Here is a 24101-nt window from a genome sequence, read left to right on the forward strand (position 1 = left end):
GATGTGATGAATTCCTGCAGTCCGGAGAGACGGAGAACTTGAGCTGCCACCTGCTGCTACTGCCATTTATTAGACCTATCACAGCCTCCTGCCTCGTATTAGCATGAGCTAAAATTAATTTATATTAACAATAAAATCGTTAAGGTAAATACCAAAACGAACTCGCCAACCCGCGCTAGAGGAACTGGAAGTTTATCACAAGTATGATCTATGTTTTTCCCACCGTCCCAACACTGTTTATAAACAGAACGAGATTTCTCTCACAATGCAGCGATGGCCGAGTTCTCTCTGGAAACACGAGGAGCTCCACAACCTCTCCTGGGCTCCACACACACCCTCTACAGAAAGTTAAAACAAGTTATTCCTTCCCGAAGGTCCTGCTTGAAAGTGTGGCTGCACCTCTTGCCGTTTTTAAACATGCTACCTCTGACCTTGAAGACAGACACCCTGATATCCCTATTCCCGCAGATACGTGTGGATTTGCAAGGGGTTTTCAAACTGGCCAACAGAATTCCATGTATTAAAATATGAAGTGCTGACACTGAGTGAAGCTGGGAATTGACTATAAAGATAAGAATCAAATTACTCAGAAGTTAGATAAGATACAGTTATCAACTGATAGAACGCACAAAACCCCCATGTCTGAGCAACAAATCTCTTTTCTTGTACTACTTCAAATATCAGCCACAAGGAAAAAAAAAAACAAGAAGCCAACCCTGTCTAGAACAGAAAGCCTCTGTCCTGTGAGGGAGGAGTTCAGCCTCTGGGTGCATCGTTGGGCCAGTGCTGGTTCAAGACACAGAACGATTGAGCCAAAAGGGATGGGAACGAGAGAAGAAACAAGAAACACCATAAAACTACTCTGCACTGTTCTCTCAGCTTCACTTGCAGACAAAGCCAGGGGGTATTGTCTGTGGGTATCAGAGAAATGAACTACCATTAGTTCTGTCACCTGCACTCTCAAAAAATCTGTCAGATTTGTTTTCCTGAAGTAGAAGTTCTGCTGCAATCTCGAGAGAACAAAAACAAATCATGGCATTCTCAGGTTATGAAATTTTCAGTGACAAAGATGCAGCCTCATGTTTACAAATGGTTTTACAGTAAGGATCTGTTATTTAATATTCAAGGAAACAATCTCAGTATAAAAATCACGTGGCCGAGAGAAAATTCAAAACTTTAATCTCACATTAATAATAGCACTATAGTATGTTCAGACAGAGATATCTAAGAATCTATTTTACTTTTCACTATTTACATGGTTTTGTTATTGTTTCCCAGCTCGGGCAATAAATAGTTCAAGCTGTTGTATCAGCAGAATTCCATGAGAGAAACCTCTGTACTTTTCCAGTAACACATTTCATCCGTTATCTCCGAGTACTTCACCTAGGCTAGTATTATTGTCTCTGTTTTAGTGATGAAAAAAATCGAGATTTAGAGGTAAAATAACGTTGTCAGGGCTAGCCCGTGGTGCAGGGGGAAGTGCAAGCCAGACGTCTCACTTCCAGCGCCTCATCCGTGTGATTGATTAACCTCATCTCGTCTGGTGGTGTAGAATCTCATCTGAGTTGCCCGATTTTTAGGTCAGATTTTAATGATCAGACCAGGATGTCTCCAGGACGATGGGAGAAAGGGGTGAAGTGGAAACCAGAGGGGCTGGCAGTTGTGGGCTGTGCAGTGAAGGAGGTGCCGGTGCTGGGCGGGATGGTTGGGCACTTTGGCTCTGGGTACTTTGTTCAGTGCATTTCACAGCATTGCTTTGTTCCAGCTGAAGTGGTAAACGAATGAGCAGATAAAACCACTTGCCTGGCAAACAAAAAAAAAAAGTCAAATCAAATCAAACAAAAAATGTCTGATGTTCTCAGCCAGGCAATGAGAACTAGACAAACTCCCCGTGGCTCAGCTACAACAGGGCGAGTACTCAACACTTTGCTTTGAGCTGGATCCTCAGCTCAAGCCCGTGGGCTGCAAGAGGTGAGTAATGAAGCTGCCTCCTGCCCAAAAAGGGAAAAAACCCTTTTCTTCCACCTGTTAACAGTGCCACCTGTTTTCACTCACAAACTCTCCAGCCTTGCCATGGTGAGCACGGTGGATCAAAGACTTGTCACTCACCAACTCCACACTATCATTTTCATCCATGTGGGGCTATTTTTTTTTTTTTTTTTTTGCCTCTCCTCCCTTTTTTTCCAATTTGTCCAAAGAGCAAGCTGGTGCACATTCTTATAAACCTTTAATTAACAAGATGAAAAGACATTTTTCTGGCAATGCCTGACCTTTAAGCACTTTGTATGAATTTATCGATACCAGCAGAAACAATAATTTAAAAGGTTATTTTATGAGTGCTGAATAGTTTATGGCAGCACTTTTGTCAAGATAAATGAGTTTCTTATTTCTACATTTAGAGCACTAAGCATTTTAATAAAAAAGGCCCATAAAAGTCAAAGATAACTCCAAATCTCTCCTCTGTCTAAGTCTACTTGGGCTTTCCTGGTGAACCCCCAAAACCCCTACAATGCGGAGAGAGCGCTGAAATGTGCCGTGGTGGGGGAAAGCGAAGAGCCCAGCTTCAGTCAGCCTCAGAACTGGTTTGTTGCGACTGTATCCATTTAACCCACATTTACTATCTTTACACTGAGAATTTTTTTTCAAATAAAAACTGAATTCATCACGCGTATTTCCTACTGTCTAATTCCCTAAACTTTACGCCCAGATGCGCTTGCTGTCCCAGGTAAGCTGATGGCCCCTTGCTGACTCCCACCTCCAGGCCCAGACCCAGCCCTGGACTGGGACAGGACCCTTGGCCACCACCTCACCCGCCGTAGGAGCCAACGGCTAATGAACGCAGACGGCTGCTACACAAACCACTTCCAACCCCCGGTGCTCAGTGCAGAGCAGGCAGGCATCTGGCACATCAGGGACACCTTTTTTTTTTTTTTTTCTTGAGCAATCCACAGCTGCCCTCGGACAGGAACGGCAGCAGCCCCACCGCGCAGGTGACCTGCAGTCGCAGTGGCTGGGTGAATGTCGGCCAGTGGCACGCTCTGAGGGGTCACGTTTGGAATTGCAAAAGCAGGTGAAGAGGTGCAAAGGAAACGATCTTTTTTGGAGGTCAGTTTACCCACTGAGGAAGTAATAGCGGCAAGAATTTAAAAAAAGACAACCCACCCAAATGCCTCCAAACAAGTGCATTATGAGACAAAAAAAAGCAGTTCCTCCCGTGTAACCGGAAGAAAATGAAAATTTTAGAAGATATTGCCGAATGCAGTTAAAAAATAAAATCACTTCTAGCCCTCAATTCTTCTGTTAATACCCAACAGCATTGTTAACTATTTGCTGTATTTTCCCCTACCATGCTCCTCCTGCATTACAGAATCACAGAATCATCTAGGCTGGAAAAGCCCCTGAAGATCACCTAGTCCAGCCCTAAATCAACACCCCCCCTGGATCAAGGCTCTCAAAGACAACTGAGGGATAGAAGTGTGGGGACGGTGGCAAGCAGGAGACATAAAAAGCGACACCAAGGATGGTGTGGACAGAGAATAAGAATTCAAAGGACGAAGGCTGGAGATGGTCAGAGGATAAAAGGATGCGGAGGCAGAAACAAGGACATAATGCACATTGTCGCGCATCAGGCTAAGGCCACACGTTCAGTTCCCTGCCATTAGGTTATGCCTTCTTCAGTCAGCGCCTGAGTTTTTAAATCCACAACTGATGCACATTTGTGATTTTAGTAAACTTCTGCATTTCGGTTCTGAATGAATCCAGATCTATCTCTCGATGTATCTCTACAGATATGTATCTCTATTGAAAGATATTTCCATTTTACTCACTTTGGGTAAATGTATTTGTGAGACTATTGCTATGTTTGCTTTGAATTACAAACTCCTTCCCCCTCTCATCTGGATGTACTAACAAACGCTCAGGGACTTCTTTCTACAACTCCTTATCTGTACAGACTCACTGTTAGCAGTTCAGGATTAGACCACAAATGTTAAACTGTTAGGCGACTCTCCTCCCATTCCAGAATTACACCAGTACTGGTAAAATCCCTGAAGTCAATCACTGAAGAGAATGAGACTCAATAAGCAACAGAAGGTTAAAAAGCCACAGAGTTTCAAAAAGACTTTCACTACAGCATGTTACCAAACAAATACTTAACTCAGGCACATATGGGTTTGTTATTTCTTAGCAGAACAGTTCAATTATTCGAGTTCAACTGACACTGCACTGCTGTATTATTTGCAAACTATTTTATACTGACATCAATACTGCAGCACAAATATTGTGTTCCCACAATGTATTATAGAAACACTAATCTTTTTCTTTTTAAAGTACATATGCATCTCTCTAAGATCTAGGTCTTCTTCATGTTGCAAATAAGACACCTAAGCTATTAAAAAAATGTTTTTGTCTGTTATGTGTTCAATATTGGCAACAACAGTTTTACAGAATGGATTTTTAATGTGGTAGTGACAGGGGAACAGATTGCTATGGCAACAGCAAAGATGAAAATTCTTAACCTGAATGGATCGTCACTGAAGTAATTGCAGGGTTTTTTTACCCATTCTACATCCATTTTACAACTTGAATGCTGCATTCAACCTTGAGCTTGCTTTATATAAATGCCAGGCACTATACGCAACCCCCAAGTTCATTTGACTTAAAACTTGCTGCACCTTACCTCAATAATCCAGGATAGTTGCTGTCCTCTAGCTAACATAAACATCTGAATGCTATCCTCTTTCACGGAGCCCACCAGTAAAAGCACTGTGTGCTTGGCTAGAACTTCGAGGCTCCTGCAAGATGTGTTTGCATACGGGTTTTTTTTTCTCTCCTTCTAAACTTAACTGCTATAAAAATCTGTGGAAATCATCCTTCATTTTCAAAATTTGGTGAAATCACTGTGCGTGGTATTTCTAATAATCCGCTGGAATAATGGCATATTTCAGTTTCAGACTGCACTCCAGACACTTGTTTTGTGTACTGGTAATTTAATTAGAATTTCACAGAAGTTTAAAGACTGCCCTTCCAGCTTTTAAAAGTGTTTGTTTTCCCCCATTCCTTTCTCTTTACCCAGGATTCATTAACTGTGCACTTGTACGCACATTTATTACTGTTATGAAGTGAACAATCAAAAGCACAAGTCCTGTTGCTTTCTTAAAATACCAGCGTTCTTGAAACCGTCCTTTCTTTGGGCACTAAAAATACCATTTAGACCAACCCTCGTTACAGCCAATTAATGACAACTCCCACTACACCAGGTGGTTTGGGGCTGAAACCACCTACAAGTGCTCTCACAGCCCCTTACAGGGCCCGGCACTGGGGCAGCAACAGGCAGCAGAAGGCAAAGTACCACCTTAAATCCCAAACCTGCTTTGAAAAACCCCGTTGAGACCAAATTTCTTAATTGCTGCTGAGGTATTTGTACTCATCCCTTCCAACACCACCCGTCTGCAAGGAAACCCACAGTGGTATCAAAGCTCACGAGGGTATCAGAGGCGCATATGCTGCGATAAAGCAAACAATTTTCTGCTTTCACCGTGGCTCCTAGGCTTTTCAGAGCACCATCTAATTTATCTCTGCTTTTACCATGGCTCTCAGGCTATTCAGGCCACTATCTCTATTCCTTGCCACTCACCCATTCCCATCTGGGTAAACTCAAAACGACAAACTCTGTTTGAGCACACTGTGGGTATGTATTCTGGCAAAGGAAAACCACGATGAATAAAGTTCATGAGTTTCCCTGATTCAGAAATCCCACTGGTTACTTACGCAAGAGGATAGACAGCCGTGCCAAATACCTGTTCTTAAACACAGCTTCCATCACGTTATTTACTGGTTAGTAATTTTATTTTTTTTTTTTAAAGCACCACTATTTTTATCAAAGGAAACAGTCAGGATTTTTCCACGGCCATTAGATCAGAGTCTAAACATCAGAAAAAAAAAAAAAGAAGAAAGTTTGGCTATGTGCACAGCATTATGATGCACATACCTGTTCTGCGATTTGAAGCTTTAGTCAGAAATCATACTCAATTAATTAAGTCTCCACCTCCTGCACAAATGAGTAGAGTCACATCGAGCTGCAACCAGCACTCAGCAGCTGTGATCACACCTATAGTCTCTTGCTCAGCTGATTCATAAAAGATTTGCTGTTTAACTACTAAACTGTTCCAGGTTGATGTTGTTTTTAATGACTAATGTCTTCAAATGACTTATTCTCTTGTGCACAGTCTGTGGAAATATTTCTCAGTAAAGGGAAAAACGCACGCCCAGCGTGTGGCACAAAGCAGCTTCTGGTCTCTCCCTCAAGCGAGTTCAAGCATGAGGGAAAATCTTTGACAGAGCCCCAAGCAGCTGCTGAAGTACGACTGCCCTACCCCAGCTGCAGGACATGAGGCCGAGGGTATGGAAAGAGAAGGCAGGGGAAGGAAAAATAAAGGCAGAAATGAGCATCATTCCCCAGTGATCTAGGAATCCTCACCTATCAGAACGGTCCGCGCAGTCTATTAGCAGCTCCTGAAAAATTAAGATTGTGTTGGGAATCGTTCCACCTTAGCACCCGTGGGGCTCAGAGCTGCTTTTGCAGTGCTTGCTCTGAGTTTTTATTATGCATTCCTCAGCCACGCTGAAGAACTGGAAAACATGAGGGAAGTGACAGCCTGAGATGATCTAATTGCTCACTGCCACACAGTCCTTTTTGTCAGGCCCTGAGCTGAGCTAATTCAGCTTGCTAACCAGGATAAAGAAAGTTTTCTGCTAGTTGAATTAGTTTAGGAAAAGAATCCAACAAGCAACAGAATAAAGGCAAGGGAAAAAACCAACGCTCCTTAGCTGGAGGGGGAGACAAAAACCACAAAGGCAGGGGGACAGAAAAATGGAAAGATGGTTCCAACCTTTTTGGAGAAAGGAAGCTATTAGATCAGTTTAGCCATAAATAACTGGTTGTTGTCGCCAAAATTAACTTCCCTGAGCACAGAACCTGGGAAAGGAACATGAAGACTTTGCCTGAATTCCACAAAAAGTGTGACTAAATATGACCAATACTAAAATTCTACTGCTAATATAATTAGTTAGAAATAGGGAAGCAGTAAATTCCCCGGGAAATGTTAATTTGAGCGTGCAGGACATCCCATAAGCTTGCTTTATTTATTTATTTTTTTTTCTAGGCAGACTACTCAGCAACATTGAGCCACTCACCCATCAGCAAAACCCAGTGGAGAATACTGCTTTAGTACAGCGGGGCGGAATTACCATTCCTATTGGATTCTCAGCTTTGGGATTCCACAGTTCTAGGATTGCAGCTGTGAAAAATCATTGCAGATATTGCCATGTAGGCGCTGCTTCTAATGAAAAGAAGATTCTGAAAACCAGCAGCACCTCACTTAGTTTGGGGGAGGGGGATAAACTCTACAGTATTCGCTTACAAACGTAATTGGAATTTGAAGATCCAAATAAAAAGGCTGATCTGTTATGTTGGTTTGTTCAGATGGGAACAGGATTTGGCAAAATTCACGCTTATATAAACAAATTCATAAACATATACATAAGATACGTGTATATGCACGATATGTATGTGAATACACAAACACACACTTCAGAACATGTCACAATATATTATACGCAATATTTTTCCAGAGCTGTAAATACACCAAAGCGAGCACCGGCGTTTCCCTACAATGACAGAGCCAGGAAATTTTAGAGCTAGTAAATAGAAAATCTCCTCTCCTTGCCGAGATGCTGCATTAATATCAGTGCTAGCAGAACTAGCCTTATAAACATGAAAGTCAGCAAAGCTTCTTTTGTTTCTGAGACTAGAATTTGTATCTGTTTCTGGAGTGCAAAAACTGTTAAGAGGAAAACCAGAAAAAAAAAAAAAAATCAAAGCACAACTCTGGTCTACTATCTACCCCATGTGACTTTTTCTGGCTCTTACTTAAGATGTTTCATTCTGCTAGTCCCAGATAAACCTGGATACTGGGACATCTTCCAAGTTCCTCGTAGGCTGAGTTTCAGAAAAGGCCCCAATGTGCCTGTGTCCAACCTGGCTCCAGCTAAAGAGTTCAAAATCACCTTCTCAGCCCCCACTCCCACCTTAGCTGCTGTCAAGCCTTAAAGACAGTTAAATCCTGATGTGCTTCAGAATTAACCATTAATATTCTCTAGACACTTGAAGGTTTGAGTCTCAGCAAGCCTGGAAACATCACCTTCGAGGTGTCAACAACTCAGCACCTAGAACTGAATCCACGAACGCAGGAAGGTGTTGCACAGTACAATGCCCCGCTCTCAGCTGCTTCACTGCAGTTCTTGATCAGGCATCCAAGTGTCCCTGTGTGGGGGATCCCAAGAGGATGATGGGCTCCTTGGGAAAAAATTTGCCAACCAGCACCCTAGGGCAGGAAACAGATGCCCAGAATGTGTTCCATAGGGGTGTTTTACTGCGTTACTGACCTGGAACTTTGCTCTGAAAGAGGAGATCTGCTTCATTCCCGCTTGGGTTTCACCTCCCCGAGGCCCCTCCTGGAGAATAATCTGTGTTCAACCGTGTTCATTCAAAACACACTCCAAGAAAGCTGTGCTTTCCTTTCATCCTCCTTCCCACCCTTCCCTTTAACCAGTTTCTCTGGAGTTCAATCGCCTAACTCCAGAGAAGGAAGATTTTAGTTCCTACCCTCACACATGGCTCTGTAAGCCATTTCACTATCAGAACTACCTGGGAGAAAAATTCTTCTTCTAAGCTTTTCTGCTAAATTAGTCAGTGAGAGAAGAAAGAACGTGGTCTCGTGGCCCAGTGGTTAGAGAAAGCTTTGGGGGAAAAAACAACCCACAAAACTAACCAATGCTGTGCCCACCCTGTCGTTCAACAGCAGTTCTTACAATGCCCCAAAAGCCAAAGATTTTGGCACGCAGGGAGTATGACAAGGAGAAATAGAGGCATTTACGGATTTCACCAGGGTCCAGACTTGACAGATACTGAGCAGAGTTTGAGGATCTAAGTTTTGAACTCCGGGCAGCTGGGTGCACCTCAGCACTGCAGTACTTCCAAAGATCTAGCCTTAATGTCTTTTGCTAGAAATAAAAGGCATAGCTAGAAAGTACGTCCTATGTTTTCAGCTTGCATACTTTGTAAATTAGACAGCACAGCAATAACGTCTTCATAAAGGTAGAATCATGAACCTTTACGAATCTTAGTTCAATGAATGTATCTGTACGGAGATCTCTGCAGATATCAGGACTTCAACCCAGTCATTCCCAGAGCTAAAAGGTGAAAAATTTATTTTATTTTATTTTATTTATTAAACTGCCTTTATCTCAACCCACGACTTTTCTCACTTTTACTCTTCCGATTCTCTCCCCCATCCCACCGTGGGGGAGCGAGTGAGCAGCTGGGTGGTGACAGAGGTGACCCACGTAGTGTCTGGTTTAGCCACAGTGTCTGTTGGTTTGTTTTCCCTCTCTTCTCCCTGAGGGTGCTGCATAAAATCGAGCAGTGTTTAGTACATACTGCCCAAGGCCCAGCACACTGAGGTAAGTTGTGCCTCCCTGGAAGAGCCACAGCATTTTTTATTTTTTTTTCAAACATTCTATCACTTCATCAGGGTCCTGTAGCTGTTTGGGAGTGAAGTTCCAAACCACAGGAGGTGAGACGTTCTTTAGGTACCGTCCCATATTCTCCCACGTACGGTGCCACCCATGGCCATACTCTCAAGGAGTCTGGGCAATATTCCTAAAGTGTTTGTTACCCTTAGACAAAATCAAAGCGATATTTCCAAGAAATACAAATATTTTAACTACCCAAGGATGTTGAAGAAACTGAGAAGTCATTGTAATTGAGCGAGAAGAAGGTAGCAAAGGTGCTATTCTGTATTTCCTCCACAAAAACCTCTCAGAGGAAGAAGTATAATTGTTAATTGTCTCCATGAGATGGTACCAGAAGCACAGTAATGGCTTCAGTACAGAGCCCAAACACCAGATTAAGCTCAAGGTCAGTGTTCTGTTAACAAACCCCCCAAGCAAAACACCACCGATCGCTACAGAGCACAGCAAACTGCAAAAGCCAACACAAATCTTTAGCAGGTACATCAAAAAAAATGAGCACGGCGCAGATCGGGTAAACTAATATCGAGAACAAATCAATCAATATCGTGACTCGCAACTGTTAACAGCTATAAATCCCTTCAATACACTCTGAGCAATCTGTTACGATCTCAAACCCCTCAAAGCCCAACGTTAGGCACCAAAAAGGACTGTCATGGTTTAACTCCATCCAGCGATAAAGCACCACACAGCCGCTGGCTCACTCCCCCACGGTGGGATGGGGGGGGAACTGGAAGAGTAAAAGTGAGAAAAGTCGTGGGTTGAGGTAAAGACAGTTTAATAATTGAAATAGAATGAAATTAAATAAATTTTTAAAAAATATATTGTAATGAAAAGGGAAATAACCAAAAAGAGAGAGAAATAAAACCCAAGGAAGACAAGTGATGCAAATGAAAAACAATTATCCATCACCAGCCGACTGATGCCCAGCCAGTCCCTGAGCAGTGGACCCCAGACAACTTTTTCCCTAGATACGCCGAGTACGACGTCCTATGGTCTGGGATGTCCCTGGGGTCAGTTGGGGTCAGTTGGGTCCCCTCCCAGGTCCTCGTGCCCCCCCAGCCCCTCGCTGGCGGGTGCTGTGAGGAGCAGGAAAGGCCTTGGCTCTGTGTAAGCGCTGCCCAGCGATAACCAAAACATCCCTGTATTATCAACAGTTTCCAGCACAAATCAAAACCACAGCTATTATGAAGAAAACTAACTCTACTCCTGCCAAAAGCAGCACAGACTGACTGGCTCTCACGCAAACAGGGTTATTTCCATCGTGCCGTTGACCCAAAAAGCAGAATGTTGGTCAGGGATGCCACTCGGGTCTTCAGTTATCTTCTACTTGCAGACATCCAAGCTCTGTACAGTCTACTCCCTGACACTATAAATTGAAAAATCATAAAAATTAGGATGAACAGGTCACAAAGATTTTTTTTTTTAAATTAAAAGTTCCTTTTCAAAGAAAATGTAATAATAATAATAGTAATCATTAATAGCACACTAAGCCTATTGTACTGTTATTAGGAAAATGGTTAGAGACATGCTAGTGATGTAATCTTGTGGATTAACTCTACTGGTACAAACCTAGCTTCACTATACTTGACTTCAGTGGGGAGATTCCAAATTCACACATCTGAAAATGCTCACAAAATTTGTTGAGTAATGCTTCCTTATTAAGAAGACTTATAAGCTTAAAACTTAATGAAGGACATCACGTATATCAAGGCATAGGTTGATTCTGGTTCTGTGTAATAACTTCTAAATTCAGAAACAATTACTGGGCTCAGCCTAGAGGAACCAGAGTTTGAGCTCACATTCCCCAAGACTTGAGAACAAAGTGTAAACACTCTGAGTCATCCTAGTGGTGGTTCAAAGCCACTTACTCTGGCTCTAAAGCGCCTATTAAGAACACAGTTATAGCAGAAACCTGAAGCTTTTTATCTTCTCGTACTTATTAGGGAGGTTGGGCTTTTCTTTTCCAAAATGCAGTGTTTAATTTCCCGTGTAAGAAGAAACATTAAAAAGTGACACAAGTCAACAGAATACAGATTATTGGCTTATTATATTCTGAAAAGACAAACGCAGGGGAAAATGAATGTAGTAATGTTTCACTCTGAAGAAAACATTGTGAAATCAGCAAATAGGGTGGCGGGATTTTATTAGAGAAAATGCTAATTAACTACCACATACAGTCTTCTAAAATCATACCCTGTAGTATCCCTGCCAAATTTCTACAATATTCTCATTACTATTGTGCTAAAATAGCCGTCTTTTAAAACTATTTTAGTATACTGATTGTTTAAAGAGAAATGAATATTACATTAAACAAAGCCGAGTTGTGTTTTTATTTTACATCCGTAAGGACAGCAAACATTTAAGGTAAGACCCTTAAATCATCATCACCCCTTCAGCAACCTACAGGAAACACAATGTTACTTAAATCTTATCAAAGCTGTCAAGCACTTTCCGGTGGTACCTATTCAATCACTGCTAGTTCAGTGATCTTGCATGTAAAAATGAACTTATCTCCAATCCAGCTAGTCTCATTGTTTGATTCAGTGAGGGATGCAACAATCAAATTGTTTGTAATATCACAATCCATCACCAGACGTGCAAATTTGATGACACAGTCACTGAACTGGGGTCTTAATAAAATCAAACACGAGAAACAGGCTAAAGAGAGGTCTGGGGTAAGGATCTCACGGAGGAAAAAAAACCCAAACCACCCAGCAGTTGTACCCATTAACTAAATGTCTTGTATAAAAGCAGTGGGGACATGTTCTTGCTTTCACTGGTCAAATCTCCAAGAACAATATTTGGCCAAAGAATTAGAATAACCAAAAAGATTAAGAGCCCAGCACAGAAAAGCAGGTAAATACAAAGTCACAAGCACATGATTAATCTTACTGAAGACACGTGAATTATATACATGTTACACTCAGGGTTATGCTCAAGTGAAGGATAAACTCAAACCTGTTTGCTGAAATTACTGATACTGAAGCCTGGTCGTAAGATTAACAAGAATAATTTTGGTTTGTCTTACCTTGCCTGGTACCTGGCTTATTTTAAAAGGGTCTATGTTTCAGTTTTCATAATGATAAAAATCCAAGTCCAATGCAAGTCTTTCTACTCGGAGGGCAAAAACGTGACTCAAGACTACAGCGTGCCTTCTGCACAAGGATTATCTGCACTGAAGGAACGTCAAGCCCGAGAGTGGTTTTTTTAAATCAAAGAAGAAACAGGCTCATGATAAATAAAAGTTAGTAACTAGTCTTTTCCCACCCATACACACATCTACGAGTATCAAAAACACACGACGTAGCTGTTAACAGGCATCCGCCAACACTCTGTCCTTGTCACCGATGGAAATCGAAATATATCTGTCTTGCCATTCAGCTATTCTCTAAATTTAGAGATGAACAAATTTGGCTAAATTTGGATCAGATCACTTTCTGACTCACATTACCCTGCGAGTTAGCAGTCCTTCACACCACGTCACACACAAAAAAGGCCCCGCACGCAACGCACCATCCCTCACCTCTGTGAGGCCCCGCACGCAAGCAGAGCAGGGAGTTAAACAACAGGAAACCATCCAAACAATTCTGATCTAAACAGCAAAACCAGCGCTTACGGATCGAAATACGCATTCCCAGAGCCAAATCTGATCTAGGGCAAACTCACGTAACTCCATCATTTGGAGCACAACTCTAGACTCCCAGGCAGCGAGGGTCTGCCATTCCCTACAGGAGTATCTCTGGAGACAGATTTCTTTTTTTTTTTTTTCTCTCTCTCTCACACACACAAACACTTTTAATTGCTTATTGTGTAGCAATTTAACTTGAAGTTTTATAAAATGGCTGTGATGTGAAGAAAAGATAACAACTAAACCCTAACATCAATAAGTGCTAATAAATATTAATGTAACATAAGCACCACTTTTATTGCAATGTGAAACCAGTTTATTATCCACAGATGAAATCAAATTGCTACCTTTATTACTGTCAGGAATGACTTCTAAGATATTTCTATTTACTACTTGAGTATTCATCAGCACTCTGTATTTACAGCATCTGGTCTCTCTCTCTCCCCTTCTCCCTCCCCTCCCCCAGTCATACACGGAGTAATTTAAGAGCAGTATTTTCTGATAGTTTTCCAATTAATTTAAATATAGACGCAAATGCACATGATGAGATTAGCAGCAGACCAATTGCCAAATCCTGATAGAGTCAGAACACCAACAGGAAATCCTATCATGCCTGTATTTGCAATACGAATATTGTAAGAAGATAAATACAGTTTGCAGTCTGGTATCAAACACTCAAATTCCTGCAAATTATTCAACTACCCCGCAAACTCCGCGGATAATGAAAAAAAAAAAAAAAAAACCCAACAAAAAAACCCAACCACCCCACCTTTTGACAGTAAATAGAACGAAGACATTTGGCGATACTCCAAAGCCTTTCATTTCCTAAAGTGGTGCCTTTTATTTAAGTAACAGTACATGTAGAATAAGTGGATGTTTTTATGCATCCTGTAATTTAGAAAACCTAAGAGATGATTTCCCCACCCCCTAAGCTGATCATCTTTCATTATTACAAACTGCACTTCAAGTCTGAACCGCACAGCCCTCGAATTTTCTATCCATCCCCCCGCGTTCTTGCTCCCCCGTCTTAAATAGAACTAACTTGAGAATTCTGACATTGTCAAGAATGCTCGCACGGTAATTTCTGCGAGGCACAGACAGCCTCCAATTACAATGCAATAGCTACAGTGTATTACCATTTTTAGAGCATTCTTTTGGTGTTCTGAAGTGAATCAAAGCTCTCCATGGGAGCTACTCTGATTAGCGTCAAAACAATAATGTGCTAGAAACTCCCAGCATCAGGACAAGGGACTCGGAACTTTGTTTACGTGGATGATATAGAAGTGTGTATAAAAATATCACAGAAACTTCCACGTGGGGACTGCCTATATATTCCTACATTTTAAGACTTGCCTTATTAGGACGTTAAAATAGCTCCCAAGAAAAGGTGTGAAATTCAAGAAAATACATTTCCCTCCTGGTCTCTTTTGTTTGGTTCTCTATAGACAGGCCCATTAATTACCTCTGGCTGTAAGGATGTAGATATACAAAGAGGCTGAGAGCTCTGTCATTCTGCAGTGTCAGGAATCCCTGACAGAACGAAAGTAGGTTTGGTTAACCTCCACCCGCTCGTGCTCCTCGGTAGAGGCTCCTCCCAGACTCTCGCAGGAGGAGAATCCACTCCGGAAGCACTGAAGTAGCACATCCACACCCACCTCCCGCTCCACATCAGCCCGCAGAAGGGACGTTTAGTGGCACCAAGACTGCGGAGGGCAGAACCAGAGCACGGTCTTCCGAACTGGGACTTGCTGTCGTTTAAGTTCTTGCTGCGTGGCGTTTGCCAGAGCCCACAGAACCCGGGTTGGAAAGGTCCCGCCTAGATTCTTACAAAGAAATGTCAGTCAGTCAGTGTGAGTCCACTTCTCCTGATCCTTTCCTGTTGAATACTCCACTGCCCTCTCTGGAAATTCCTGGTGAGGTGAGGAATACCGTGTTGGGCCTAATCAGGTTGTATTCAGTCGCTGAGAGTCTTTATTCAGTCTTTGATACCAGTGGGTGTTTGACCCTATTGTAGACCCAATGAAAATGCAGATTGAGAGAAGCAGAAATCCAGGCACTTTAGATGTATTGACCATATACGTACGTCTGGGATATTTAAAAGGAAGCCATTTATAATCAGGAAGCATAAGTGCTTATTCTGAATCTGACATTTAAATATCCCATCAACAGCAACCAGCATTGCAAAACGGTTTAATTAACCTGAAAGGATGTAATTTTATGCTATTTAGCGAGAAATACAAATTTTAAAGTGCTTTTACGTGGTATATATCAGAGTAGTAAGGCCAAATCCTGCTCTTAGCTACCCATATTTAAATATGGAGTAAATTCATGTATCGCCCTTAAAACACCTGCAGCTAAGATGGTGTAAATACAAGCAGAATCTGTCACACTTACTCTATAATCCATTTCCTAAAATTACCGTGTTCTTCACAACATTCTAATGGTAGAGTTAAAAGTTAGTAAAGCCCCAATGACAGAACAGATCTCTGGATGGTGTGTGGGGCTGTGAATCCTCGAGGTTCCCCCTCTCCTTGTCTTTATTATTAAATTCATTTGGCCGAGCCACCTCTCCTCTTCTACAAGAGGATAGATAACTTGCCTTAACGCTACCAAAGGATGATCCAGGAGACTGGGTATGTGGTACTGAACCCTCTGAGGTCCAGAACTAGAACAATCCAACGTTTTTGTCCCACTCACGCTCACAGCGTGGCTGACACCCTGCTGGCAGACCCAGAACTCTGATCCACTGGACGAGGTGCTGATGGAGGAATCTGGGCTCCCTCCTGCTCTGAGGCCCCAGAAGTCTCCTCATCTCTCTGCACTCTGATTTCCCCACAAATTGTCTTGCCTGCTTGCCTTAGATGCTCTTTAGCAGACGCTCCCTCCAACAGGTATGCCTTCAGTGTCTGCCACGGAGACCAAACAGGAAGGCTAATCAAGTAGTTAACATGCTAATAAGACGTTGCTTCAACTCTCTGCTCTATAAGGGCACCCGCGTGCCCCCAGGCAAGACACTTGGGGCCAGGCACCGCAATCAGAATTTCCAGTGGGATTTAGGACAGGGAGTACCTCAGAGAATCTCAGTCTTCACCTCTGCCTGTTGTAATCTCTGCAAAGTTCTTGACACAAAATTCCCTATCTATGCTAACGTTCTTTGCAGCAGCTCAGGTGAGATCCCAGAGAGGGTTTTTTTGGTCCTTAGGAGCTCTCCACGGGTTCCTCTAACACTATCTAGTAGGACCACACTTCAGCATCCCTCTGTCTGCAGTAACTCTGGGTTATGAAACCACGGGCATGACAGCATGGGCACTACCACAGCCTTCTCAACCTTCAGCCTGCCTGTTCCAAGTCTGCCTGCCACAGGCTTTCTGTGTAGCTCTCTCCTGTCCTGTCCTTTCTAACAGAACACTGCTACCACACCGAGTTGCCCTCATAAACTGGCAGAAGCAGATAGCTCAGAGTGCTAGCTTGGCCCTGGCAGGAGACCCAGCCCCGTTTCACATTTGAGGAGATTGTAAAAAAAAATGGCACAATTTGGAGAAAGTCAGTAGGAACTCTGACCCACACAGAGCAACCATTGCTCTGTTCCTCCAGGAGAGACATCCAGAAGCCCGCACGGTGCCAGGTAAAATAAAGCTCAAGTACACCCTCAACAAAACTCTCCAACATCTTGAAATTCATGAGCCATCGCTGATCAATCAAGAAGGATATAGCTGGTGTCACTGTAAGACCAGAAGCCACGGGCTCCAGAAATGCAAGGACTTGTTTGGTAAGTTACCGACAGCCTGGCACTGCTGATGGCCAAACTACCTCCTGCAGATGGCCAAACTGACCATGGTGGTCATAATCCATAAGGCAATGTCTTCATTTTTCCCCTCCCCCTAGACCTATGTGGAGCCTCTGGATGTTTCTTTTGTCCTTCCCTGTGCTCACTAGTTGACCTTGGCACGCTGATATCAACGCGGATGCTGAAGACTGAGCGGCCGATCAAGAAGGAAGCACGAGGCGGATGGGTAAGGAGCTATGGCAAGAGCTAAAAGGGGCTGTAGCAGGCTCCGAGGACTTGTGGGACAGTTCTTGTTCCCAACAATGCCACGTGCAGCATGGACATGTCTGAGGCATCCTCAAAATGACCAAAAAGGCCAGTAGCGTGGCTGCCAGCACAGCGATCCCGCCTAAGGCAACCCTTGGGAGCTTCCTGTGAAGAAGCATAAATGGATCCTTTATTTTTTCCAGCAGCCAAATGCAGAATAATGGCACCTTAGTCATAATAACTCCATATTGTGAGGATAAATTAACTATCGCTGTGTACTCAGACACTGTGGTAACATGGATCATAGAAAAAAGCTATATATAGCCACATAACCAATACAGATAAATATATCTATAAATAAAACCTCTAAGCACTACCGCAATACGAATAATAAATAAAAGCCAAAAAGACTTAGTCATACGCGCAGGTGGATTTCCAATTATGGAGGAAGCACTTTTACAGAGAGCAGAGCGGAGCACATTAAGTGGGATGGCGAAGAGAAAAGGTAATAAATCATTCTACAAATAAATTATTCTGAAAAAGGGCCATCGTAGGCAGAGGTATGTTCTTAAACTTCTGGAATGCAGTTTTTCCTAGTAAATTGAACATACAGATAGCTAAGAAGTATATATGAGCATCCCCCTACATGTATAAAAGCCACTTTTTCCTGAAAAAAAACCCAAACGGATACTCGTGTAGCCCGCTTAATCTAAACAGGGATACAAGTAGTTCTTTCAGTCGTGGAGTTAATGAAGCATTTGTGGAGAACAGTTTACTATCTTGCCAAGAATTTATAGCACTATAAATCCTCATACGGTATTTTGCTTTGAAATCACCTCCCTGGGTAGACAAGCCCCAGGACGCAGCCGCACGTGCGCGGGGAAGCTCGCCAAAGTTTTCTCCAGCTGACCCAGGGGAAGGGAAGCCCGGAGGGGTGCAGGAGGCAGATTTTATGCTGTTGCCTGCGAAGTTCTGACGGACGGGGAGCCAGTGCCTTGCTCAGATGTTTTCCAAGAGCCGCACGGAGGGGACAGAGCATCGCGCCCGGATCACAGACAAGAGACGGCGCTTTTATTTCAGCAACATCCGAGCGCTCCTACCAGCTGCTTCACACTTTAGAAGCCTCTGGGACTATCGGGGGGTGACCGGCGCACACACAGCACGTGACAGGTAGAGAGAGAGTTGATGCTGACAAAGTGAGAGCCTGGCAGCGCTCTCCAGGGTCAGGGGTAAGCTTAAGGCCGGGCTGCGCAGAGCTGGCTAAGCCAGCTGCAAACCACAGCTCCCCAGAACGGAGAAGTGGAGCTGCCCCAGAGGCAAAGGTTACCTTGAGCGTGAGCCACCCTGCACCACATTTCCACGGAGCAACTTCGTGTGTCTGTATCGTGGTGCCTCTCGGCCCAGGGCAGAGACGCCCTTCCAGCGCTTTTTTCTCCCACTGCAGCTCCTGAAAAGCGGTCTGGCAGCTGCACTCCCCCCTCCTTGCTTGTCCTCCCGATAGCTGGCTGATGCAACTGTCTTTCAGACGGCCAAAAGGCTTTCTGCTTTCCCCAAACTAGGTTCTGGGATGCCTGCTGGCTTTGCTGTTTAGAAGAGAATGAGGAGGTAGCAGAGGGGCATTTTCTTTACCCGTACATTGTTCCAGCACAGCAGATGGGACTTTGTCCTTCAGCAAAGCAACCTCTGATCCTACTTTCTGCCAGGAAATGGTGGCTGGGATAGGAAACAGCAAATACCGTATCAATACAACTACAATAAAAATGTAACTACAGAGGTTGGTATTAAAATTTCTTTATACCAAGAGTACGTTATAGGTACAGGCATGCTGATGTCCTACAACTGTCCAGCAGCTCTAGGGCGTTCTCTACGCAGAACAGCAGTAGCGATTCTCTGAAGGCAAAGCACTCCTAGCTTGTATACAGCATATGCCAGAAAAATTCAGCTTATGCCAGCAAAATTCCTCTTTTGCCAACGTAACTTGCTCCAGGACATCCAAATGAAGCCCTAAGCTTCATTTCTCTAAGCGGGAGAAAGAGCCATGCTCATGGCATCCCTGCACGTACACTTGCGTCGCTGTAGCTCCGTCAGACGTGGAGCGACACAGACTTCGTACCCTGGGTGGACTCGGAAAAGCTGCCAAGGAACAGTGCAGAGCTAGTGCCCGTTTCTGGAGCTCCCCATTTCCAGCGCTCACAGATCGCAATCACTGTTCACATCGCAGTGGTTCTTCCTTCAAACAAAAGGTGTGGGAAATATCGAAACAGTCCTCCGGTATCTGTTATGAATCTATTTATTTAGATTCTTTTTTCAGTGCAGAAATGGCTTCCGTTATAGTCAACGATGTTTCAAAATCACTTTAAAAATCTGCTGGGTAAACAACAGCCTAAAATGAAAGTGCTGACACGCAGCTGCCCGAACCAGAATTTTCTGTAACAAACTTACTTTTAATCCTATCTATATTTGAAAGTTCTGTATTTAGATTATAGTGTCTGATGCCCTATTTTTTTCTGCTGAGTTTCATTTAGCATTTCATTCTTCCTGCTAGATACCACTTGAGATGACCGTACACACATCCTGATCCCCTTAAATGCTCTCGAGCAGAAACCACTGTTCAGAAACTCATATCATTACATTTCATGCCCCTGCCCTTTCCCTCACTTTGCAGATGCAGAGGAATGGGCTACACTACACCAATAATCTCATTTACTACTATCAGCTTGCCACCTTAACCCAGTTTGCAGAAGGCTGTCATTATCCTCTATCTCACAAACTTCATACATTTCAGCAGAAAAAAACCCCAACTTTTCTGAGCCGTAACAACGCCACCAAAAAAAAAAAAAAAAACAAACAAAAAACAGAAGAAACAGTAAACACTTATTAATAAATGTCAGCAATGAAATTTCCCTCCAACTCTACAGGGCTAGCAGCTAAGGTGTTACTGCTATTGATCTGTAATCACCACTACGGGAACAATCAAGAATAGCAACCATAGAGCAAGAATAGATTTTTTTTTTTTTTCATTGGACCAGAAAAAGAAACCTTGCAAAACAAATTTAATTTGGGTAGCGGAGTGATAATTAACATTCACTCCAGCACTGAGCTTCCTGACAGCTTAGGACCAAAGTTCAGCTTGTATTTTTTTTACATTTACAATTCAATATTTCTAATTGTTTTTAGCCCTGCCCACTGACTATTCTCAAAAGATGAAACCACTGTAGTCCTCTGCTTCCGAAACTTGCCATTGCTCAGCTGCTTCTTCAATAAATTTCTGACCTAATCAGAGATACTAAATCACAGGGCTACAGGTGTTGAAAACTTGCAGCGTGAGGACATTTCTATAGAAAAAACACTGGAGGTCTTCCTCTGGCAAACCCCAGTGCTGGACACTACTCCCACGCTATCCTAGTAACAGCAAGCTTTGATTAAAATGAAGCTCTTTTCTGAAAAAAAAAAAATTAAAAAAAATATAAAATAGGTGCAATGCCAGGGCAAATACTGTTTGTTTGAGAGAAGGTAGCACAGACACACGTGGAGGAACATCCGTGCTGCGCTCCCGCAGGCTGCCACGCACCGCGGCACATCGGGGGACCTGGAAGGTCCAAGTGGGACCAGTTTGCCCTTGTGTGAAGGGAAATGGGAAGCACGACAGGTAACCCAAGAGCACCCAGCTCACCAGGCCAGAAAGTCTTTAACAACACAAGTGACAAGTTTTCAGGCAACTATTCTACCCAGCACCTGGGACTGTTATTTCACTATTCAGGCTAAACGCATCAAATGTCACTTCAAGCTTCTTCCTTCACTGTTTTGAGTCTTTTCTTCCTATGGCTCCTGACAGTGACAGTAAAAGACAGTCTTTCACAAAATGATAGACCATTGAAATATTGAAAGTTTTATCTTTTATATGATTACCATTTATATAGTTATTTTCCAGGACTCTAGGAAATATCTACTGGGATAGCTGCAAGTATCTTTTCAATAAAGCATAAACAACACCTTCAATAAAGGAAATTGCCCAGCATGAATACAGGATGGAGATTCAAAAATCAAATTCCCCACACAGCTACTTTAGTGTAACAGCTAACGACAATGCCATTTCTCCAGGGGAAAAAAAAAAAAAAAATTTAAAAAAAAGTGACAGGACGATGTGATTCCCCCGGGTGGGTGGATGTGCTTCCCATTTGCTCGTGGCTGCAGGAGGTGACGGTCACTCCTTGTCCGGGGGGTTTGGGGGTTTGGGAAGGGGTTTCCTGGGGACTCAAAAGCCTCACGCATCCCAACGTCACCTCGATTTACAAACATCTTCAGGTACAGTTTGCCTGTTGCCCTTATCCAGCCTGCGTTATTCTTCCCTGATTATTAAAGACTCAGATCCTGAGCTTCTGAAGGGGGAGAATGAAAAAACAGACTACCACAGCCTCTATGGGCAGAAAGTAGGGGGAAAAAAAATTTAAAAAATCCACATTTCCTCTGTCAGCAGTGACAGTTTACATCCATCCTCTGCCCCGAAGTTTTCGGGAGGCTTTGTCCCTTCACATTTCAACTTCATGAGCATCACCTCCCTCTCTCGCCACGCACCACGACCGGAGTAAAAACTTCTCTTGTTGTGGCTGCTCACAGACTGCACAAAGCCCCGGCGAGCGGCACCCCTTCCTCCTTGGCCCTCCTCCGCTAATTCCATCTGGTTATTGTGTCTTTGGGTTACTGTGGCCATGAGCCTTCAACAGACACCGAGAAACCGGGAACCAACACCCTGAGCCCCCCCAGCTTGTGCTTTCTCTGTCTGGGGGAGGGAAGGTGCCCGCACAGCAGCCCCAGTTGGGCGACTGGGGGCCAGCAGCAGGAGGAACCCAGTTGCCCTTTGCCCAGGGCGCTGCCAGAGGCGGGAGGGCCTGCCTGCCCCCCCCAAACCTTCTGGACACCCGCACCCGCCAGGCCTGGGGGCTCCCCGTACCCCCGGGGGGGGCGCACTCTCTGTGGGGCTGAGGGTCCCCACAGCACCAAGAGGGAGAAAACACCCCCCCACCCCTCTAGGGCAGCGACCGGCGCGACCCTCCGAACGGGGGGGGGGGGGGGGGGGAAGTTGGAGAAAACACCCAGCCCCCCCGCTTCACCCCCAGAATCACCCCTTACCCTGACACGACCCGCAGCCCCCCCTCCCCATCCACCTTTCCGATTTATCAACCGCCTCCCCCTCACTATACTCCCCTCCTTCACCCTCCCCCCCCTCCCCTCACCAACCGGCCCCCCTTTACCATTCGCCCCCCCTCCACCTCCCCCCATCACCACCCCTACCCCCCTCTTCACCATCTGCCCCCCCTCCTCAACCTTCCCCCCACCCTTCCCCATCCTCCCCCCCTCCATCACCCTCCCCATCCCCATCCTCCCCCCCCAGTTCCGCCCCGTCGGGGCTCCAGCCCCGCCTCCCCCCCCCCCCTCCCTCCCTCCCTCCCGCAGCGGCGCCGCCCCCCCCCGCCCGCCCCGCCGGTCCCCCCGGTCCCCCCGGTACCTGGGCGTTGGAGCCGAGCTCAGCCTGGCGGCGGCCCCCCCCCAGCTTGCCGGGGCTCTGCAGGTTGAGGGGGCCGCTCTGGGGGGGCTCGGGGCCCAGCCCGCCGTTCAGGTGCGCCGTCACCATCGCGATGGGCGCCCTGGCCGGCAGCACCGGGATGGCCACGCTCTGCCCCCCGGGGCTGCCCCCCCCGCCGCCGGGTGCCTTGAGGAGCGCCGGGACGCCGCCGGGCTTGGCGCCGCCGCTGCCCCCCACCAGCACGGCGGCGGGACAGCCCCGCACCGCCAGCGTCTGCCGGAGAGAAGGGGAGAAAGAACCGGCGTCAGCCTCGCCGCCGGGCCCCGCAACCCCCGGACACCCCCCGGAGCCCCCCGGCCGGGACGGCCCCTGCCAGCGCGGATTTCGGGGGGGGTTTGTTGGTTTGTTGTAATTTTTTTATTTTTTTTTTATATAGTTTTCTTCTTGGAAGGACGGGGATGGGGGGGGGGTGGAGGCTGGGCTTCCCCGACTCGCTCGGGGACTCGCGGGGTTTCCAAAGTATTTTTTATTTTTTTTTTCTTTCCTTCGGCATCTCTTTATGCCCGGAACTAATGAGAATACCTAGATAATACTGCTTTAATTAACAATAATTAACAATAAAAGGCTTTGGGACGTAAAGAATGTTATTTTCACCTTTCCCTTCCTCTGAAAACCCTCTACACGCGTTCGCCTCCCCCCAGCCCGTCCTCACTTCTGTCCTTCCCCCAGACTTACTTGGGAGATGGTTTTCTGTCCGTCCCCCCCCCCCCGCCCCGTGTTGTTTTGGGCTTTTTTTGTTTGGTTGTTTTTTTGTTTGTGTTTTTTGTTTGTTTGTTTTCTCTTTTTTTGTTTTGTTTTGTTGTTGTTTTGTTGTGGTTTTTTTTCCTCACAAACTTGCACTATTTTTCCCGTTTTGCTTTTTTTCCCCCCCAAGCTGCCTTTTCTCTACAGCACCCCTCCTGACTCGCCGTTCTCTTGCTTTTCTTAGCAGTTACAGTGGCTATTCCATCATCTCTAGCAAGAACACACTGATGAGGATCTTGGTACGGTCTCTCTTACAAGACTTAGTGTTTGAGATCTCTATAGGCACTGTGAGGTTGCCGTATGGCAAATGCCCGTGTCGGTGTAAAATGCTCATTTTTGAACAGGAAAAAAAAACTTCTATAAAGTTGTTGCACTTCGGATAATCTCAGAAACTGTTCTTATTAATGCCGTTTAGGCAGACTGGGCATACGTGGAAAAAGAAAAAAAATGCTGGCTCAATCCTCTTGATATTCTGAAGTATTAAAGATCTCATTTTTAGGAGCGTTGACAGCAAAGCC

The 24101-nt window shown here is 44.7% G+C and overlaps 1 protein-coding gene across 8 annotated transcripts in view; it reads right to left on the minus strand.

Annotated features, from left to right (window-relative positions):
* The window catches only part of PHF21B (PHD finger protein 21B), a 289303-nt gene that overhangs the window by 44746 nt on the left and 220456 nt on the right, over nucleotides 1-24101 (minus strand). For 5 of the 8 annotated variants that reach the window (XR_012633363.1, XM_074901758.1, XM_074901759.1 and 2 more), the window contains one exon: nucleotides 22762-23052. The exons of the other annotated variants lie outside the window; for them this stretch is intronic. Coding sequence is in view for 4 of the 5 variants with exons in the window: in XM_074901758.1 (XP_074757859.1) it covers nucleotides 22762-23052 (291 nt within the window). In the remaining variant the exon portion in view is untranslated. The remainder of the gene's footprint in view (nucleotides 1-22761; nucleotides 23053-24101) is intronic. 8 annotated transcript variants of the gene reach the window in all.

The sequence above is a fragment of the Athene noctua genome, chromosome 3 (genome assembly GCF_965140245.1).
Source record: "Athene noctua chromosome 3, bAthNoc1.hap1.1, whole genome shotgun sequence".
Taxonomy (NCBI): domain Eukaryota; kingdom Metazoa; phylum Chordata; class Aves; order Strigiformes; family Strigidae; genus Athene; species Athene noctua.